The sequence below is a fragment of the Halichoerus grypus genome, chromosome 9 (genome assembly GCF_964656455.1).
Source record: "Halichoerus grypus chromosome 9, mHalGry1.hap1.1, whole genome shotgun sequence".
NCBI lineage: Eukaryota > Metazoa > Chordata > Mammalia > Carnivora > Phocidae > Halichoerus > Halichoerus grypus.
The window spans coordinates 51,442,756-51,462,177 of NC_135720.1; the positions used below are offsets into that span (position 1 = coordinate 51,442,756).

A 19,422-nucleotide genomic window follows, 5' to 3' on the forward strand; every position below is an offset into this window, starting at 1 on the left:
GATGAAAAAAATCAGAAGTGAAAGATAATGCTTTATTCTCTTTAGAGGGAGTAAGTTTGTTTTGTTTTTAATTTGGGTGAGTTCTTACAGATAGGATACTGTAATTGTCATGATTAATTTTCTATGCTAATTCCCTTTAAAATAGTACTGAATGTTATTTGAAGCAATGAGAATTTTTGAGGGTTTTAATTTTAAACTTTGAGAGGATTCACATATTCCAAAATTACTTAGTACTTATCTCTTAGAGTGAATAAAATTAGTGATCTAGGGAGTAGAATTATTGTTGGTAGACCCAGTTTCCTTAGCTCCCCAGTCACTAACTTTGAAATACACAGTAAAACTTCCTCAGTACAATTGTGTATATATTGAGTCCATGGAAACTTAGGGACCTAGTGGTCCTCTAGGATACCAGGCTCCTTTGTTTTTGCTTGGTAGGAGGCACGACGCTAAAAAAAGTGCTTTGCAAACATCTCTCAGGAGCAACAGTAGCTATATTCTCTGGTTCCACAGTAAAAGGTGAGAATCAATTAATTAGCAAATATTTATTCTGTGTTTAAGCTTTGTAAGACTGCTTCCAATCAAATCTATTAGTAGAAACACTGCAGCCTAAGTATATTTTTTAAATAGTCTATCGTATAAATAGATCGGTAAATATTTAATTCAGATGAGTTGATACTCCAACTTCCTCAATTGTTGTGAAGGGCTAATGTTAATAACTTATCAGAAACAGGAAAATTTGAGACCTATAAGATTTTCTTTGCTCAATTGATGAGGATTGTGTTTACAGGGATAAAAATTTGGCACAAGGAAGAGTTACAGAATATTTCTACTTGATAGTGTAATTGTGTCATGAAATATAATAGAATTGAAGAGATTGTGTGGACTGGAAATTTTATGGAGGAATTTAGGATTTGAGAGATTTAAATGGTCCAAAAGCATGGGCATTGTAAAGCAGAGGAGACTACAGGCAATAATTGAGCTTAGGTTGAGAGAGTGAGGGAAGGAATCATAAAGAAATTGGCTGGCCTGCTGAATGCTTCAAGCAAAGGATTCCTACTTCTGATTAGTGGGAAACTAGTTTAAAATTGGTCAGGTTTGTAGATTTTGGGACCAGAGTGATAGCATATCAAAGAGGTGTTCCAGGAAAATTAATATGAGAGCAACATAATAGTGTAGGGGCTTATTTTGCTTGAGGTAGAAAGAAAGGAAGCAGGAAGATTTAATGTAGGAAAACGAATTAGGAAACTTAGTGCTAAGAGAAAGGAGGTATGAGGAAAAGGAATGAGTGATGGTGGTTTTGAATTAAAAATTTACAAAATTTGAGGACCATTGTAATAGCTGCAGCAATGGAAAAGGAGAGAGGACTCCCAAGATAGGTTGCCTCTGGATGCTGAATGAGGAGTGAGTGAGAGAAAGCTGAAAATGGGTGGCCTGTGTGTAAGAGAGAAGGAATTCCGTTGGTTTTTTAAACTCACTGAGTTACAAAAGCTTGCATGCTTCAGTATAGAATATGAAAACGTCAGAGTGTACTGCAAGTGAAGCTGGGAACTAGGATGCACTGGAAAGGCAGTGGATTCCAACTGCCAGTAATCTCACCATATGACAGAGCAGTAGACATAGAACTATACTTGGCTACATTTTAATTACTCGCATTTGTTCTATTTTCTGTATTTAGGACTATTGCTGGGAAGACCATGGCTATTCTTTAGTAAATCGCCTTTATCCAGATGTGGGACAGTTGATTGATGAAAAATTTCACATTGCTTACAATCTTACTTATAATACAATGGCAATGCACAAAGATGTCGATACCTCAATGCTTAGACGGGCTATTTGGAACTATATTCACTGCATGTTTGGAATAAGGTTAGTCTGTTTTCTTATGTTTATAAAGAAATATTTTTCCCTGGGCTCAATTACTCAGGTGCTTGGAACACACACGCACACAGAAGCACATATACAAATACTCAAAACCATCCCTTCCCCAATAGCTTATTTTTATGCTGCTTATGAATCACTCTGTCCTAGCTAGGCAGGAGGGAGTTAGGGATATTGACAAGAGTTAAATGACAGATGCCTCCAGGGAAGGGGAGGGCAAACAAGCTGGTCCTAGAGCATAGAGGAAAAGTTTGTCACCAAACATCTTTGATATCATCTCCTTCTTGGAACTTAATACCCTTACACTGTTCTCCTAGCTATTCTCAAGCTCCTTCTGAAGAATACCTACTCCCATGATACATCATCAAAATGCAAAGCTTTCATGTCCTGACTGTTAGGTAATTCAGCCATATTATGTTAAATAGGAAATGCAACCATTATATATATATATATACATACACACCACCCTCTAACATATACACACAAACTCCACACTATAGGACTTTCTGATTATTTTAGCTATAAAATCAGGCTTTCTTTTGCTATTCATTTTATCAGTGACCAGACTATTGACTCGGCCTCCAGAAAGTAGTAGAGCCAGCTTTGCAAGAGCTTTTTTCCTTTTCCACTGAATACCAAATAAGAGCCTTCAGTCCCTGGCTGTTCTAGAAGCCATCACCCATGGGGGCGGAGCAGACACGGGTGCGTAAACCGTCTTGGCCTGAAGCAGAACAGCCTGTCCTGAGTGTGGGCGCTGAGGCCAGCTGTAGCTCCTCCCTCCCTCTGGAATAGTCGTCTGCCAACCCCCCACCATTTTTTTCCTCATCTGATCCCAGAAACTCCTGGAAACATGAGGGAAAAAAGGGATAATTGTAATTGTTTTCATTTACATAAGTGGATTACCATCTATATATCATTGCAGTAGTTAAACATTGTTTAATTTGTGGAATTCTTAACTTCAGCAATACTCATTCCCCAGTGTGCTTGCTTCTTTATGATTATAAATATATACTGTTGCTTGGGCACTGGAAACTTTTCTGTTCATCTCCCTAACTTCTGTGTTTCTTATCCTTTTATATTCACTCATCCACCCCCAATTAAACATTGTAAAGCAGTTATTTAGGAGGACAGAGCTGCCTACACAGAGAGGGAAGAAGAATTTACTATTAATGTCCATACTTTCATAAGAAAACAGACTATATGTTGAAAATATAATAATTCTCATTTTGTCTTTTAACAGATATGATGACTATGACTATGGTGAAATTAACCAGCTATTGGACCGTAGCTTTAAAGTTTATATCAAAACTGTTGTTTGCACTCCCGAAAAAGTTACCAAAAGAATGTATGATAGCTTCTGGAGGCAGTTTAAGCACTCTGAGAAGGTACATACCTATTGTGGTTTGCTCTTTAACTTAGCAGTGATTCTCATTCTCCTTCAGCTAATCTAATGGCCCTCAAATCCTTTCCATCACCTCTTCGAATCCAGAGAAGAACATTCTTGCACATCTGTCTCTGGTATCCCTTGGAAGGAACCTCATTATAGTGTTAGAGTGAAAGAATAAAGACAGGGAAGACTGGTGGCTGGCCCCAGCTCAGAAGTGCTGGCCTGGCTGTACTGCTTGGGGGAAAGAGGACTGTTTTGCAAGAGCTCTTTTTTAGTTGTTTAAAGATAGAAATGTCTGGTCTTTGAGCCATCTTTTTAAATTATTAAATGATGATTTGGCAGGGGAAGTTGGTATTCTAATAAAGCAATGTCTAGATTTTCTGAAATGTAACAAACTTCCAAGAAGAGATCCAAAAAGAACATTAGATGGCTTTCATTTTGAGACAAAGTCAAGACTTCTAAGTTATTCAGAGCACACAGAAAATGGGGGTTTATTAGATGCACTGAAAAACTGATGGGGAATGTTTTTAACCCTACCTTAAATAATGTTGTCTTTTATATTCAGGTTCATGTTAATCTGCTTCTTACAGAAGCTAGGATGCAAGCAGAACTCCTCTACGCTCTGAGAGCCATCACCCGCTATATGACCTGATGCCTTTCCTCCATTACAGATAATGGAATGATCAGCAGACATAGTCTACGAGGGGATGGCACTAAGCCCCAGGACCAATGGTAGATAAAAATTCAGAAACCCATTGTGCCATGATTCCTTTAGTTTTTGCTATGTTACTGTGGAAATACCACTGCTGGCACGAGCAGTGACTGCTTGGCAGCTTCAAGTGTAGAGCTGTGAAGAAGGGCTGCCGTTCACAGTATTTTGCTTTTTGACAGTACAAGATGCTGTATAACTGTTTTAATACAGCAAATAGTAACTCTCCAAATCCTGTTGCTTTTATGTTAAATAACAAGAATTGGAGCATGCAAAGAATGGGACTTGGATAATGACATAAGCTTTTTATACGTAAAGAATTTTAGATCTTGGTGCTGCTATTTCTGCTGGTGGAATGAATAGAGTGGCTGTTCCAGTTAAGCTATTAGTATAAAAGTGAACACTGCTACTATCTGAGCCTACGTACCTAATTTGTGTGGTTTCGAATTAAACTTGCATATGTGTTAATTTTTTGCATCTAAAACATAGAATTATTACAGCTAGGCAAAGACCATTTCGATGGTAACAGTTCATTTCTTTCATTGGATGAATTAAACTCCAGTGGCATTCTTAAAGATTTTCTTCAAAAAGCAATCTTAAATGAAAGTGTATAAATTATAAGAAAAGCTAGCTATATGCTGTTTCCCAAGATTCTGTGACACTGGAGGGCAGCTGTCTTGTGCAGTATTTTGTTTCCAGCACTGAAGTTGTGGGAAATGTTGCTGTAGACTGCTGCGCAGTCCCCGGTGCATTCTGCCCCTCTGCTCCTGCTCACCTCATGGTCCCCACTTTAAAGATTGTGCAGCTCTTTAAATAATAAAGCTGGAAAAATATTTTTAGTCAGGTTGTCAAATTTGATTTACAAAAATGCTTTGTTTGAAATGCAAAAATATTTGAAAAAAATGTATTAAGTATACTTTGTATTCTGGAAGCGTGAATTGCTTTTGAAGTCTGTCAGTATTACTGGTATTTTTCAATAAAGAATCATTTTTTCTCCAGTTTTATGTGCTGTCTCAAGCTCTTAGGTCATGACTTCACAACCAGTTACCATTCTGAGTTTCTATTTACTTTTATTAGCCAAGTAGATTCACAAATAATGCTGTAATCAGATGAGAGACTATTAAACAGCAAACTCTTAATGTCCTTTTAAAGGTTACAAAGAAGAGTGCACCTTCAGGATCTTATCTAAGACTATTTTTTGGTCTCATGCCTTGTCCCTTTTGAACTGAGAGGTTTTAGAGTTCAAATAAGAATTATCAGAAACAGGGGACACTGGGCTGGCTCAGGCCCACATAATAATTGATCTATAGACCTGTTGAACCTTGCCATGTAGGACAGTTCACACAGCTTAATACTGAATGTAAGCTAGTATGAGAATTGTTGGGGGTGCCTGGATGGCTCAGGTGGCTAAGCATCCGACTTTCTTGGAGTCCTGGGATCGAGCCCAATATCAGCTCCCAGCTTGGCAGGGAGTCTGCTTGTCCCTCTCCCTCTGCCCCCCTGCCCCCCCAACTCATGCTCTCTAAAATATTTTTTAAAAAAAGAATTAGAATTGTTGTATTCAATTATTTTGGCTGTAATTTTTAGAAAAGGAGGCATGGGTGTTATTCTATTACTGTAAAATAATCTTAACCAAAATTTGGTGAATTTCATTAGTTGGTCACCTCACATTTTGTTTAGATTTCTAAAGTATCTACAGTATGTTGTCCTTTAATTTGGTGAATGTATTAAACTTCTCTCCCACCCCCTTAAAAGAAAAGTTGGTTGAGCATGTGACTCAGTCTTGGAGTTGTAAGTTCGAGCCCCACATTGGGTGTAGAGATTACTTAAAAATAAGATCTTAAAAAGAATTATTAGAAACAAAGACTAATTTGACAACAGAACAAAAAGATACTGTCAAATTTAAATCAAATCATTAAATCGAGCTCTAAATTTAATCAAAGCTGTTGTAATAACTGCTACTCATCAAAACATTTGAGCTCGACCTAGTGCCTACAAATTTATAATTATGGATGAGAGTAGGGAGGCACAATCTTAAATAGAAGTGGTTCCTGCCTTCAAAGTTACATATCCTGGTGAGAAGACAAGACTATTGTTATCAATATATTTTATATTTAAAGAAACATAAGTCCATTTCTAATTAGCTTACAATTATACATGGTCCTACCCAATGAATTTGCATCATGCCTTTGCCATTTTCTGTCTGCTGCTGAGTTATAGCAATACAGGTGAACCCAATAAGTAAGGGTACACTGGATATAGTTAAATTTTTACTTATTCTGGTCTTGGTTCTTTACACTTAAATATACAAAATTTCTACTAGAGGTTCTAATCAGTAGTAGGATGATCACAAAACAAGATCAGCTGAATGCATTATCTTAGTCTGCTGAAGCTTATAGAATCACTTAGAAATCACATGTTGAAATGAAAACTTTTAACAAGTAAAAAATTATGCTTATACCTAAATAAAGGCATGCCTGTGATACAAAGTTGATGTTTCAGCATCTCTCATTGAACAGGTGTTTCCTGTTACTCGGACTGTTTTCTCAAAATTAAACACACAGGATTTGTAATGTTACTATAATCTTTTAAACTAAGAGTTGACAAAATAATTGAGGAAGGTAAAATAGAATACTCTATGGGATACCAAAACCCTCCCCCACGAGAGGAAAATTACTTAAATCATGAAAAGATTTCTGGTTGAGGTTTCCAAGATTCAATTTTTTTTTAATCAGAGGTTTTGTGGTAAAAATTGGGGAAATTTTTTATTAGGCCAAATTTAACTCAGTATCTCTTACTATAAGAATTAAATTCCAAATACATCTGTATTTACCATAATTTTTAAGTTTATCTTCATATAAATGGTGGTGATAATTTCAAATTCACTTAAAAGCTTAGAGATTTTTATTTTTCTAATGGTTTAGGTATTTCAAATCAGTTTTAAATAAAACTTGGATAAGCTTGTTTTCCATCATTAAGATACTGTGAAAGACATATCTGTGACTAGTGAGTATCAATCAAGGGATAGCAAAAGCCAAAAGAATAGGAAATGACACCACCAGTGAAGTTCCAGGTCCTCGTTTCCCATGGAGACACTGAGTTAACAACAACACTCAGAACCAAAATACCTTTGTGAAGACTCTAGAACCCAATTGGGGAGCTACAGCACCCAGGCAAACATAAAACCAGGAGGAAGCTATACCAAAAAGTGTAGGAAAGTTAATGGAAATACACTTATTCTAGCCCCTCTCTCTACTATAGGCAGAGGATGGCACAAAGTCCCAATTCTTGGCTCCTCCCTCAGGGCAGGAAGAAAAAAGTAGACCTTGTGTCCAACACTCTGGTTTGTCTTGGGGCTGCTTGAGACCTGACTTGGAGCACTAGTGGGAGTGGTGGCATGGTTTGGATGCTGATTAGAAGCCACTGAAAACAGAAGTGAGCACACCAGTGCATTAGAACAGCATGAAGTTTATACTTTTACAGGCACTGCATAGGTGGCAAGAGAGTATAGATACAATAAAAACTGAAACAGAAAAATCCTGAGAAGAAACAGGGGCAAGGCTTTTAGGAAAATTCAAACAGTTAAAAGCAGATGTATATCCTGAAATGAAACTATACACACAAACTCGGGATACATGCCCAAAAAAGGTCTGAGAGGTTCCAGAACTTCTAGCTAGGCTGATGGGCAAAGCCAGTCTGTACAAGCTGGAAGAGGTGACTATTTTTCAAATGCCCAAATCCCAACAAAGTTCACAAAACATATAAAGAAACAAGGGAACATGGCCTAATCTACAACACAAAAATCTCCAGAAACGAACCCTAAAGAAATGCAGATCTCTGAATTTACTGGTAAGAATTTAAAACAATTGCCTTAAAGATACTCGAACTAAAAGAAAACAAGATTGACAAAGAAAGAAAGAAAACACACAAGATGAGATTGTTGTCAAAGAGACAAACTATAAAGAACAAATTCTGAGCTGAAGAAAATAATTGAATTGAAAAATTCACTAGAGGAGCTCAATAGGAAACTTGATCAGACAGAAGAAAGAACCAGCGACCCTGGAGACAGGTTATTTGATGTTATCAAGTCAGGGAGACAAAAAGAAAAATGAAGTGCAGAGAGCCTAAGGGACTTACAGGGCATCATCAAGCAGATCAATATACATTATTGGAGAATAGAGAGCAAAAGAAGCAGAGAATTTATTTAGAGGAAAAATGAATGAAAATTTACCAAATTTGAGGAAAGAAATGGGCATACTAATTCAAGAAGTTCAACAATTCTAAGAAAAATCCAAAGAAACCCACAGTGGGACACATTATTATCAAACTGATGAAAGTAAAAGAAAAAAAGCCTGAAAGTTGTCTTGTACAAGGGAGCATCTACAAGATTTCAACAGGTTTGTCAGCATAAACCTTACAGGCCAGAGGGGCACGTCACTGGCTCAGTGGGGGGAGCATGTGACTCTTGATCTCAGGGTTATGAACTTAAGCCCCATGTTGGGTATAGAGATTACTTAAAAAAAAATTGTATAGGCCAGAGAGCAGTAGAATGACATATTCTAAGTGCTAAAAGGAAAAAACTACCAACTAAGAATACCGTATCAAATAGGAGACAAATTAAGACTTTCCCGGAATTTATTATCACTAGACCCACCCTACAAGAAATGCTAAAGTAAATCCTTTAGGTCGAAACAAAAGGATGCTACAGAGCAATGCATGGCCATATGAAAATATAAAATTATCTGACAACAGTAAATATGTAACAAATAGAGAAACCTGTATTATTGTAATTTGAGCACATAAATCCGCTTTTAGTTCTTGTATAGAATTCAAAAGACAAAAGCATAAAAAATATAAATCTATGTTAATGGGTACAAGATATATAAAGACATAATGTGTGACATCAGTAACAAAGTGGGGGTGGCCAGAAATGTAAAGGAGTGGAGTTTTTGTATGTAATTCAAGATATCAGTTTAAAACAAATTTTTATAACTAAGACTTTTTTTTATATAATCCCCATGCTGACCACAAAGAAAGTATGTCTAGAATTTACACAAAAAGAAATGAGAAGGACATCAAAGAAGGTTACTACAAAAAATTTAATGAAACAAAGGAAAAAGAGGGGAAATGAGGGACCAAAAAAAGCTATAAAACATACAGAAAACAGTTAACAAAATGGCAATAGTAATTCCTTCCCTATCAGTAATTATATTAAATGTAAATGCATCGAATTCCCCAAAAGACATAGATTGGCTCAATAGATAACATAAAAAAGAGAATCTAACTATATGCTATCTACAAAAGACTAACTTTAGGTCTAAGGACACATACAGGCTGAAAGTGAAAGAACAGAAAAAATTCTATGCAAATGGTAAACAAAAGAGAGTAGAGGGAGCTATACTACTATCAGACAAGGCAGTCAATTCACCATGAAAATAGAACACTTATATTTTGTCTCTCCCACATTTTCAAATACTACAGCAACTAAATATATGAAGCAAACAACAGAATTGAAGAGAGAAATAGCAACACAATAATAGTAGGAGATCCAATAACTCACTTTTAATAATGGGTAAAACAACCAGAAGATGACTAAGGAAACAGGATTTGGACAACACTTATAGACTAATTGGACCTATCAAAAATTTACAGAACACTCTCCGTGCAACAACAGCAGACTGCACATTCTTAGGTGCATATGGAATATGCTCCAGGATTGAACACATGTTAGGCCACAGAACAAGTCTTAATAAAATTTTTAAAAATTTAAATCAGAGTAACTTTTTGATCACAATGGAATAAAACTAGAAATCAGTAGATTTGGAAACTCAAGTATGTGGAAATTAAACATATTCTCAAACCAGTGCATCAAAGAAGAAATCACAAAAGCAATTAGAAAATACCTCAAGACAAATTAGAATGAAAACACAATATACCAAATCTTATGGGATGTAGTGCTAAGAAATTTATAGCTATAAAACCTTATATTAAAGAAAAAGGATCTCAAATCAACACTCTAACTTTACACTTCAAGGAACTAGATAAAGAAAAACGATCTAAACCAAAGCTTGCTGAAGGAAGGAAATAATACTTAGAGCAGAAATAAATGAAACAGACTGTGGGGGGAGGGGAGGGAAAAAAATAAAAACTAAGAGTTATTTGAAAAGAACAAAATTGACAAACTTTAACTAGATTAAGAAAGAAGACTCAAGTAAAATCAGAAAAGAAAAAGGGGATATTACAACCAATATAACAAAAAAGTATTACAAGAAAATACTATGAACAACTCTATGCCAACAAATTGGATAATTTGGAAACATACAACCTACCAAGACTGACTCATGAAGAAATAGAAAATCTGAACAGACCTATATCTACTAAGGAGACTGAATCAGTAATCAAAAACCTCCCAACAAAGCCCAAAATCAAACAGTTTCACTGGAGAATTCTACCAAACATTTAAAGAATTAACACTAATTCTTAAACTCTTCCAAAAAATTGAACAGGTGGGAGCACTCCCAAACTCATTTGGAGGCCAGCATTATCCTGATGCCAAAGCCAGACAAAGACATTACAAGAGAGGAGCTTGGGAAGATGGCAGAGTGGGAGGACCCTGACCTCATTCTCTCCCCCATTTTCAAATAGATATCATCCACATCCAAGTCAATAAACTAGAGAGTGGTCGGAAGACTGGCAGAACAAAATCCACAACTAAATATAAAGAAGCTGCCTCTGAAAGGTTAGGAAGGTCAGAAAGGTGGAGGAAGGCTGTCCACATGAGGGAGGAAGCTGCATGTGCAAAGAAGACAGAAACAGGCCTTCATACCAGAGAGCTCACATGGGGAAGACTAATCCCCATAACATTTGGCTTTAAAAACCAGAGGGGCACAGGCACCTGGCTGGCTCAATCAGTGGAATGGGGTACTCTTGATCTCAGGGTCATGAGTTCGAGCCCCACATTGGGCATGGAGCCTACTTTAAAAAAAATAAATAAACAAAAGCCCAGAGAGGCTGAATTCTGTGAGTTTGTAAAACCAGTGGAACTTGCAAATGTCTTATCAGATAAAGGGCTAGTATCCAAAATCTATAAAGAATTTATCAAACTCAACACCAAAAAAACAAAAAATCCAGTCAAGAAATGGGCAGAAGAGGGGGCGCCTGGGTGGCTCAGTCATTAAGCGTCTGCCTTCAGCTCAGGTCATGATCCCAGGGTCCTGGGATCGAGCCCCACATTGGGCTCCCTGCTCAGCGGGAAGCCTGCTTCTCCCTCCCCTGCTCCCCCTGCTTGTGTTCCCGCTCTCGCTGTCTCACTGTGTCTCTCTCTGTCAAATAAATAAATAAAATCTTTAAAAAAAGAAAAGAAATGGGCAGAAGACATGAACAGACATTTCTCCAAAGAAGACATATAAATGGCCAACAGACACATGAGAAAATGCTCAGCATCACTCGGCATCAGGGAGATGCAAATCAAAACCACAATGAGATACCAAATCACACCAGTCAGAATGGTTAAAATGAACAACTCAGGAAACAACAGATGTTGGCAAGGATGTGGAGAAAGGGGAACCCTCTTACATTATTGGTGAGAATGCAAACTGGTGCAGCCACTCTGGAGAACAGTAAGGAGGTTCCTCAAAAAGTTGAAAATAGAGCTACCCTAGGATCCAGCAATTGCACTACTAGGTATTTATCCAAAGATACAAATGTACTGATCCAAAGGGACACCTGCACCCCAATGGTTATAGCAGCAATGTCCACAATAGCAAAAACTCTGGAAAGGGCCCAGATGTCTGTCAACAGATGAATGAATAAAGGAGATGTCATACACACACACACACACACACACACACACACACACACACAGGAATATTACTCAGCCATCAAAAAGAATGAAATCTACCACTTGCAACAATGTAGATGGAACTAGAGGGTATTATACTAAGCAAAATAAACTAGTAAGAAAAGACAATTACCATATGATCTCACTCATATATGGAATTTAAGAAACAAAACAGATGAACATAGGGGAAGGAAAGGAAAAATAAAATAAGATGAAAATGGAGAGGGAGGCAAACCATAAGAGATGCTGAACTCTAGGAAACAAACAGGGTTGCTGGAGGGGAGGTGGGGGGTAGGGATAATTGGGTGATGGACATTAAGGAGGGCACTTGATGGAATGAGCACTGGGTGTTCTATGCAACTGATGATTCACTAAATTCTACCCCTGAAACCACTAATACAGTATATGTTAGCTAAATTGAATTTAAATAAAGAATTAAAAAAGAAAAAGGACACTGCTGAATTGTACACTTTAAAAGGGTGAATTTTACGATATGTGAATTATATCTCAATAAAGCTGTCGTTTAAAACAAAACAAAACAAAACAGTGGGACTTGAAACATGGAGCTTTAAAAGTACAGCCGACTCAGCACTGGGTAAGCCAGGAGGGCAAGTGATAGCTGGGTCACCACCCTTAAAGAGACAGCAGCCTACGTGGAGAGGTAACATAAAAACAGCAGTTTACACAATGCTGGGGGCAAACAGGAGACAGATCAGTTCATACTGCTTTTGGAACATGTTGGGGTACTTCTTCGAAAACAAGGGAGCTGGCAAGCGCCATTTTCCTCCCCGTGCCCCCAACATAAACATAGAGCCACCTGTGGGGCTGGGGCTGCACAAACACTTTCTACCTAACCTGCTAGCAGTGTACCACGCCCATGGGTTCTCCTAAGGACTCATCGGCTCCAAGCCTGCTAGTCTCAGCCCTGGGCCCAGGGAAAACTTTGTTAAGCCACCCGAGTGCCCCACCCAGCCACCAGGTGCTCAGCTGCCCCTGCACATTGTGCCCAACTGCCATACTCTGCCCAGCTGGGCAACCCCAAACACCCTCTTGCATTGGCTGACCATGCCCGGCCTCACACCTCCACCGGGGCACACAGCCCTCAGCCACCACAGCACTTCCGGGCTTCCAACTTAGGACTAGTGGCCCAGCACAAATTTTGCTAACACTGCCACCCTGTTTCCAATTACCCCAGCAGGCACACTCCCTCCGAGCTGGCCTGCCTGGGTCCCTCTAACACCACAGAGAGGAAGCATAGCCCACAACAGGCAGAGTCAGTGCAGACAACTGCACTGAAAGGAAGAGTGACTCATGCACAACAGCAGGGCATACGCAGCACACATAGGATGCTCTCCTGAAGTGCCAGGTTCTGGGAAACAGGGGACACTGCACTGCAGGGCACTCCAGGACCTCTTCATAAAGTCACAACTTTCAAGAGCAGAAGACACAACTGACTTTCTTAACCCACAGAAACAGAGAGAGAAGCAGACAAAATAAGGAGAGAAATTTATCCCAAATGAAAGAATAAGCCAAGGCCACAGCCAGAGTTCTAAATGAAACAGATATAAGGAACATGCCTGATAGAGATTTTAAAGTAATGAGCATAACGATACTCACGGAACTTAAGAGTAGAAGACATGAATGAAACCCTTAACACAGAGATAAGGAATAATATAGCAGAGATAAAGGGCACAATAAACAAAATTAGAAACACACTTGATGGAACGAACAGCAGGATGGAAGAAGCACAGGAACAAATTCGTGACCTAGAAGACAGTGATGGAAAGTAATCAAGCTCAACAAAGAGAGAGAAAAGTATTATGCAAAATGAGAATAGAATAGACTTAGGGAACTCAGTGACTGCATCAAATTTAACAATTTTCATATTATAGGAGTCCCAGAAGAAGAGAAGAGGGGTAAGAAAATTTAGTTGAAGAAATAATAGCTGAAAACTTCCCTCATCTGGGGAAGGAAACAGATATCCAGATCCAGGAGGCACAGAGAACCCACAACAAAATCAACAAAAGCAGACCCACGCCAAGATATACTATAATTAAATTTGCAAAATAGAGTGATAAAGAAAAAAATTAAAAGCAGCAAGACAAAAGACGTCATTAACTTACAAGGGAAAAACCCATAAGGCTACCAGGAGATTTTTCAACAGAAACTTTGTAAGCCAGAAGATAGTGGCATGTATATTCGAAATGCTAAATGGGAAAAATCTGCAGCGAATAATGCTCTATCCAGCAAGGCTGTCATTCAGAATAGAAGGAGACGTAAAGAGCTTCCCAAACAAAAACTAAAGGACTTTATGACCATGAAATCAGCTCTACAAGAAATATTAGAAGGGACTCAGTGGAGAGACCAAAAGTGACAGTATAGAAGTAGGAAACACAAAAGCTATAAAAATGAATATTTCTGTAAAAAAAAAAAAAATCAGTCAAGAAACTCACAAAAAAGGATACAAAATATAATAACATATATCTAAAACATGGGAAGGAGAGGAGAAAAGAAGGAGTTCAAACTCAAACAACTATGAACTTAATACAGACTGCTGTATGCAGAAGGGTTTATATACAAACCTAATGGTAACTATATATCAAAAAACACTAATATACAAAGAATAAAAAGAAAGAAATCCAAATATATCACTAAAGAAAATCAGCCAAACATGAAAGACAAGAAAGGACCAGAGAAAATCTTCAGAAACAACCAGAAAACAAGTAATAAAATGGCAATAAATACATATCCAGCAATAATTACTTTGAATGTAAATGGACTAAGCACTCCAATCAAAAGACATACGGTGACAGAATGGATAAAAAAAATAAGACCCATCTATATGCTGTCAACAAGAAACCCATTTTAGACCTAAAGACACCTGCAGATTGAAAGTGAAAGGATGGAGAAACATCTATCATGCCAATGGATGTCAAAAGGAAGCTGGAATAACAATTCTTATATCTGACAAAAGAAACTTTAAAACAAAGACAGTAACAAAAGACAAAGACACTATACACTAATAAAGGGGACAAGCCAACAAGAAGATATAACAATTGTAAATATTTATTCACCCAACATAGGAGGACCCAAATACATAAAACACTCAATAAAAAACATAAGGGAACTAATCCATAGTAATACAATAGTAGGGGACTTTAACACCCATGTACAGCAATGGACAGTCTAAACAGAAAATCAACAAAACAAGGCTTTGAATGACACACTGGAACAGATGGATTTAACAAATATATTCAGAACATTCCATCCTTAAACAGCAAAATACACATTCTTTTCAAGTGTACATGGAACATTCTCCAGAATAGATCACACATCAGCCAACAAAACAAACATGAACAAATTCAAGAAAATCTAAATCATACCATGCATTTTTTCTGACCACAATGCTATGAAACTAGAGGTCAACCATACGAAAAAATCTGGACAGGCCACAAATACATGGAGGTTAAATAGCCTGCCACTAAACAATGAATGGGTAAATCAGGAAATAAAAGAAGAAATTAAAAAGTACATGGAAACAAATGAAAATTAAAACACATAGGTCCAAAACCTTTGAGATGCAGCAAAAGCAGTTCTAAGAGGGAAGTTTATAATATAGGCCTACCTCAAGAAGCAAGAAAAATCTCAAATAAAAAAACCTAACTTTGCACCTAAAGGAGCTAGAAAAAGAAACAAAACCTAAAACTAGCAGAAGGAAGGAAATAATGAAGACTAGGGCAGAAATAAATGATATGGAAACTAAAAAAAAAACCATATATAGATAGATATAGATATATAGATATATAGATATAGAACAATTAATGAAACCAGGAGCTGGTTCTTTGGGAAAAACAAACAAACAAACAAACAACAAAATTGATAAACTTCTAGCCAGACTTATCAGGAAAAAAAGAAAAAGGACCAAATAAAATCACAAATGAGAAAGAAATAACACCACAAAAATACAAAAAATCGTAAGAGAATATTATGAAAAACTATATGCCAACAATTTGAACAAGCTAGAAGAAATGGATAAACTCCTAGAAACATATAAACTACCAAAACAAACAGGAAGAAATAGAAAATTTGAACAGACCAATAACCAGCAAAGAAATAGAATCAGTAATAAAAAAAAAAAAAACTCCCAACAAACAAAAGTCCATGACCAGATGGCTTCACAGGCAAATTCTACCAAACATTTAAAGAAGAGTTAATACCTATTCTTCTCAAACTACTACAAAATCTTAGAAAAGGAAGGAAAACTTCCAAATTCATTCTATGAGGCCAGCATTACCCTGATACCAAAACCAGATAAAGACATCACAAAAAAGAGAACTACAGGCCAGTATCTCTGATGAACATAGATACAAGAATCCTCAACAAAATATTAGCAGACCAAATTCAACATACATTAAAAAAAGTCATTCACCATTATCAAGTGGGATTTATTCCTGGCTTGCAAAGGTGGTTCAATGGTCACAAATCAATCAATCTGATACATCACATCAATTAAAAATAAGAACCATATGATCTTTTCAATAGATGCAGTAAAAGCATTTGACAAAATACAACATCCATTCAAAACCCTCAACAAAGTAGTTACTGAGAACAACCTCAATAAAGGGCATCTATTAAAAACCCACACTTAACATCATCCTCAATGGGGAAAAACTGAGTGCCTTTCCCCTAAGGTCAGGAATAAGACAAGGATGTCCACTCTCACCACTTTCATTCAACAGAGTACTGAAAGTCCTATAACAGCGATCAGACAACAGAAGAAATAAAAGGCATCCAAATTGGTAAGGAGAAGTAGAACTTTCACTATTTGCAGATGACATGATACTATATATAGAAAACCCAAAAACACCACCAAAAGACTGCTAGAACCGATAAACAAATTCAATAAAGTTGCAGGATGCAGAAATCAATCTACAGAAATCTGTTGCATTTCTATACAATAATGAAGCAGCAGAAAGAGAAATTAAGAAAACAATCCCATTTACAATTGCACCAAAAATAATAAGATACCTAGGAATAAACCTAACCAAAGAGGTGAAAGACCTGTACTTTGAAAACCATAAAACATTGATTAAAGAAATGGAAGGAGATACAAAGAAATGGAAAGACATTCCATGTTCATGGATTAGAAGAACAAATATTGTTTAAATGTCTATATTACCCAGGGCACCTGGGTGGTGCAGTAGTTGAGCATCTGACTCTTGGTTTTGGCTCAGGTCATGATCTCAGTGTCATGGAATTGAGCCCCATGTCAGGCTCTGTGCTCAGTGTGAAGTCTGCTTGGATTTTCTCTCCCCCTCCCTCTGTTCCTCCCCCCACTCACACTCATGAGCACGCTCTCTCTCACTCTCTCTCTGAAACAAATAAATCCTTTAAAAAAAAAAAAAGTCTATACTACCCAAAGCAATCAGCATATTTAATGTGATCCCTATCAAAATACTAACAGCATTTTTCACAGAACTAGAACAAACAATCCTAAAATTTGTATGGAACCACAGAAGACCCCAAATAGCCAAAGCAATCTTGAAAAAGAAAAGCAAAGCTGGAGGCATCACAATTCTGGACTTCAAGTTATATTACAAAGCTGTAGTAATCAAAAGAATATGGTACTGGCACAAAAATAAACACATAGATCAATGGAACAGAACAGAAAACCCAGAAATAAACCCACAATTATATGGTCAATTAATCTTCGACAAAACAAGAAAGAATATCCAATGGGAAAAAGACAATCTCTTCAACAAATGGGGTTAGGAAAACTGGACAGCAACATGCAAAATAATGAAACTGGACCACTTTCTTACACCATACACAAAAATAAGTTCAAAATGGATTAAAGACCTAAATGTGAGACAGGAAACCATTAAGATCCTAGAGGAGAACACAGGCATTAACTTCTTTGACATCGGATGTAACAACTTTTTGGTAGGTCTTCTGAGGCACAGGAAACAAAAGCAAAAATAAGCTATTGGGATTACATCAAAATGAAAAGCTTCTGCACAGCAAAGGAAACAAAACTAAAAGGCAACCCACAGAATGGGAGAAGATACTGGCAAATGATATATCCAATGAAGGGTTAGTATCCAAATATATAAAGAACTCATAGAATTTAACACCCAAAAAACAAATAATCCAATTAAGAAATGGGCAGAAGACATGAAAAGACATTTTCCCAAAAACATCCAGATGGCCACGAGACACATGAAAAAGTGTTCATCCTCGCTTATCATCAGGGAAATGCAAATCAAAACTACACACTTGTCAGAATGGCTAAAATCAACAACACAAGAAATAACAGGTGTTGGTGAAGATGTAGAGAAAGGGGAACCGTTCCTCTTGCACTGTTGGTAGAAATGCAAACTGGTACAGGCACTCTGGAAAACATTATGGAGTTTCTTCAAGAAGTAAAAATAGACTACCCTATGATCCAGCAATCAAACTACTGGGTATTTACCAAAAAAATACAAAAACACCAATTCAAAGGGATCCATGCACTCCTATGTTTATAGCAGCATTATCTACAATAGCCAAATCATGGAAAGAGCCCAAGTGTCCATCAAATGATGAATAAAGAAGAGGTGGTGTGTATACACGCGTGCGTGCACGCACACACACACACACACAATGGAATATTAGTTGGCCATAAAAACAAGTGAAATCTTGCCATTTGCAACAACATGGATTGAGCTAGAGAATATAATGCTAAGTGAAATGGGTCAGTCAGAGAAAGACAAATACCATATGATTTCACTCATGTGGAATTTAAGAAATAAAAAAAACAAGCAAAGGGAAAAAATGAGAGAGAGACACAAATCAAGAAACAGACTCCTAATTACAGAGAACAAACAGATGGTTACTAGAAGGGAGGTGGGTGGGGGGGGGATCGGCCTAATAGGTGATGAGGATTAGGGAGTGCACTGGTTGTGAGGAGCACTGGGTGATATATGGAAATGCTGAATTACTAAATTGTACACCTGAAACTAGTATAACACTGTACATTAACTGGAATTAAAAACTTAAAATTAAAAAAAAGACATATAACAAGAAAACTACAGACCACTATCCCTGATGAATACTGATGCAAAAATCCTGAACAAAATACTAGCAAAGAAAATTCAACAGCACATGAGAAGTATGAAGTAGGATTTATTCCTGGAATGCAAGGATGGTTCAACATACTACAAATGATCAACACAATACACAACATTAACAGAATGAAGGAAGGACAAAAACAAAACAAAACAAAAAACCCATGATTATCTCAATTGATGCAGAAAAAGCATTTGATAAAATTCAACACCCTTTCATGATTAAAACCACTCAACAAAATAGAATTAGAAGGAAACTATCTGAATGTAATAAAGCCCATAAATGAAAAGCCTATAATTAATATCATATTCAATGAAAGACTGAAAGCTTTTCCTATAAGATCAGGAACAAGACAAAGGTGACTACCCTCACCACTTCAACATTGTCCTGGAAGTCCTGGCCAGGACAATCAGGCAAGAAAAAGAAAAGGCATTCAAATTGGAAAGGAAGGAAGAGTCAAATTATCTGTTTGCAGGTGACATGATATTATATGCAAAAAAC

General features: G+C 37.1%; 1 protein-coding gene across 2 annotated transcripts in view; it reads left to right on the forward strand.

The window, feature by feature from the left end:
• Positions 1-4,972, forward strand: part of SESN1 (sestrin 1) — a 112,674-nt gene extending 107,702 nt beyond the window's left edge. For both annotated transcript variants that reach the window (XM_036075294.2, XM_036075295.2), the window contains exons 8-10: positions 1,676-1,866; positions 3,119-3,263; positions 3,831-4,972. In XM_036075294.2, coding sequence (XP_035931187.1) covers positions 1,676-1,866; positions 3,119-3,263; positions 3,831-3,917 — 423 coding nt within the window. In that variant the 3' untranslated portion in view covers positions 3,918-4,972. The remainder of the gene's footprint in view (positions 1-1,675; positions 1,867-3,118; positions 3,264-3,830) is intronic.
• The last annotated feature ends 14,450 nt before the right edge of the window (positions 4,973-19,422 follow it).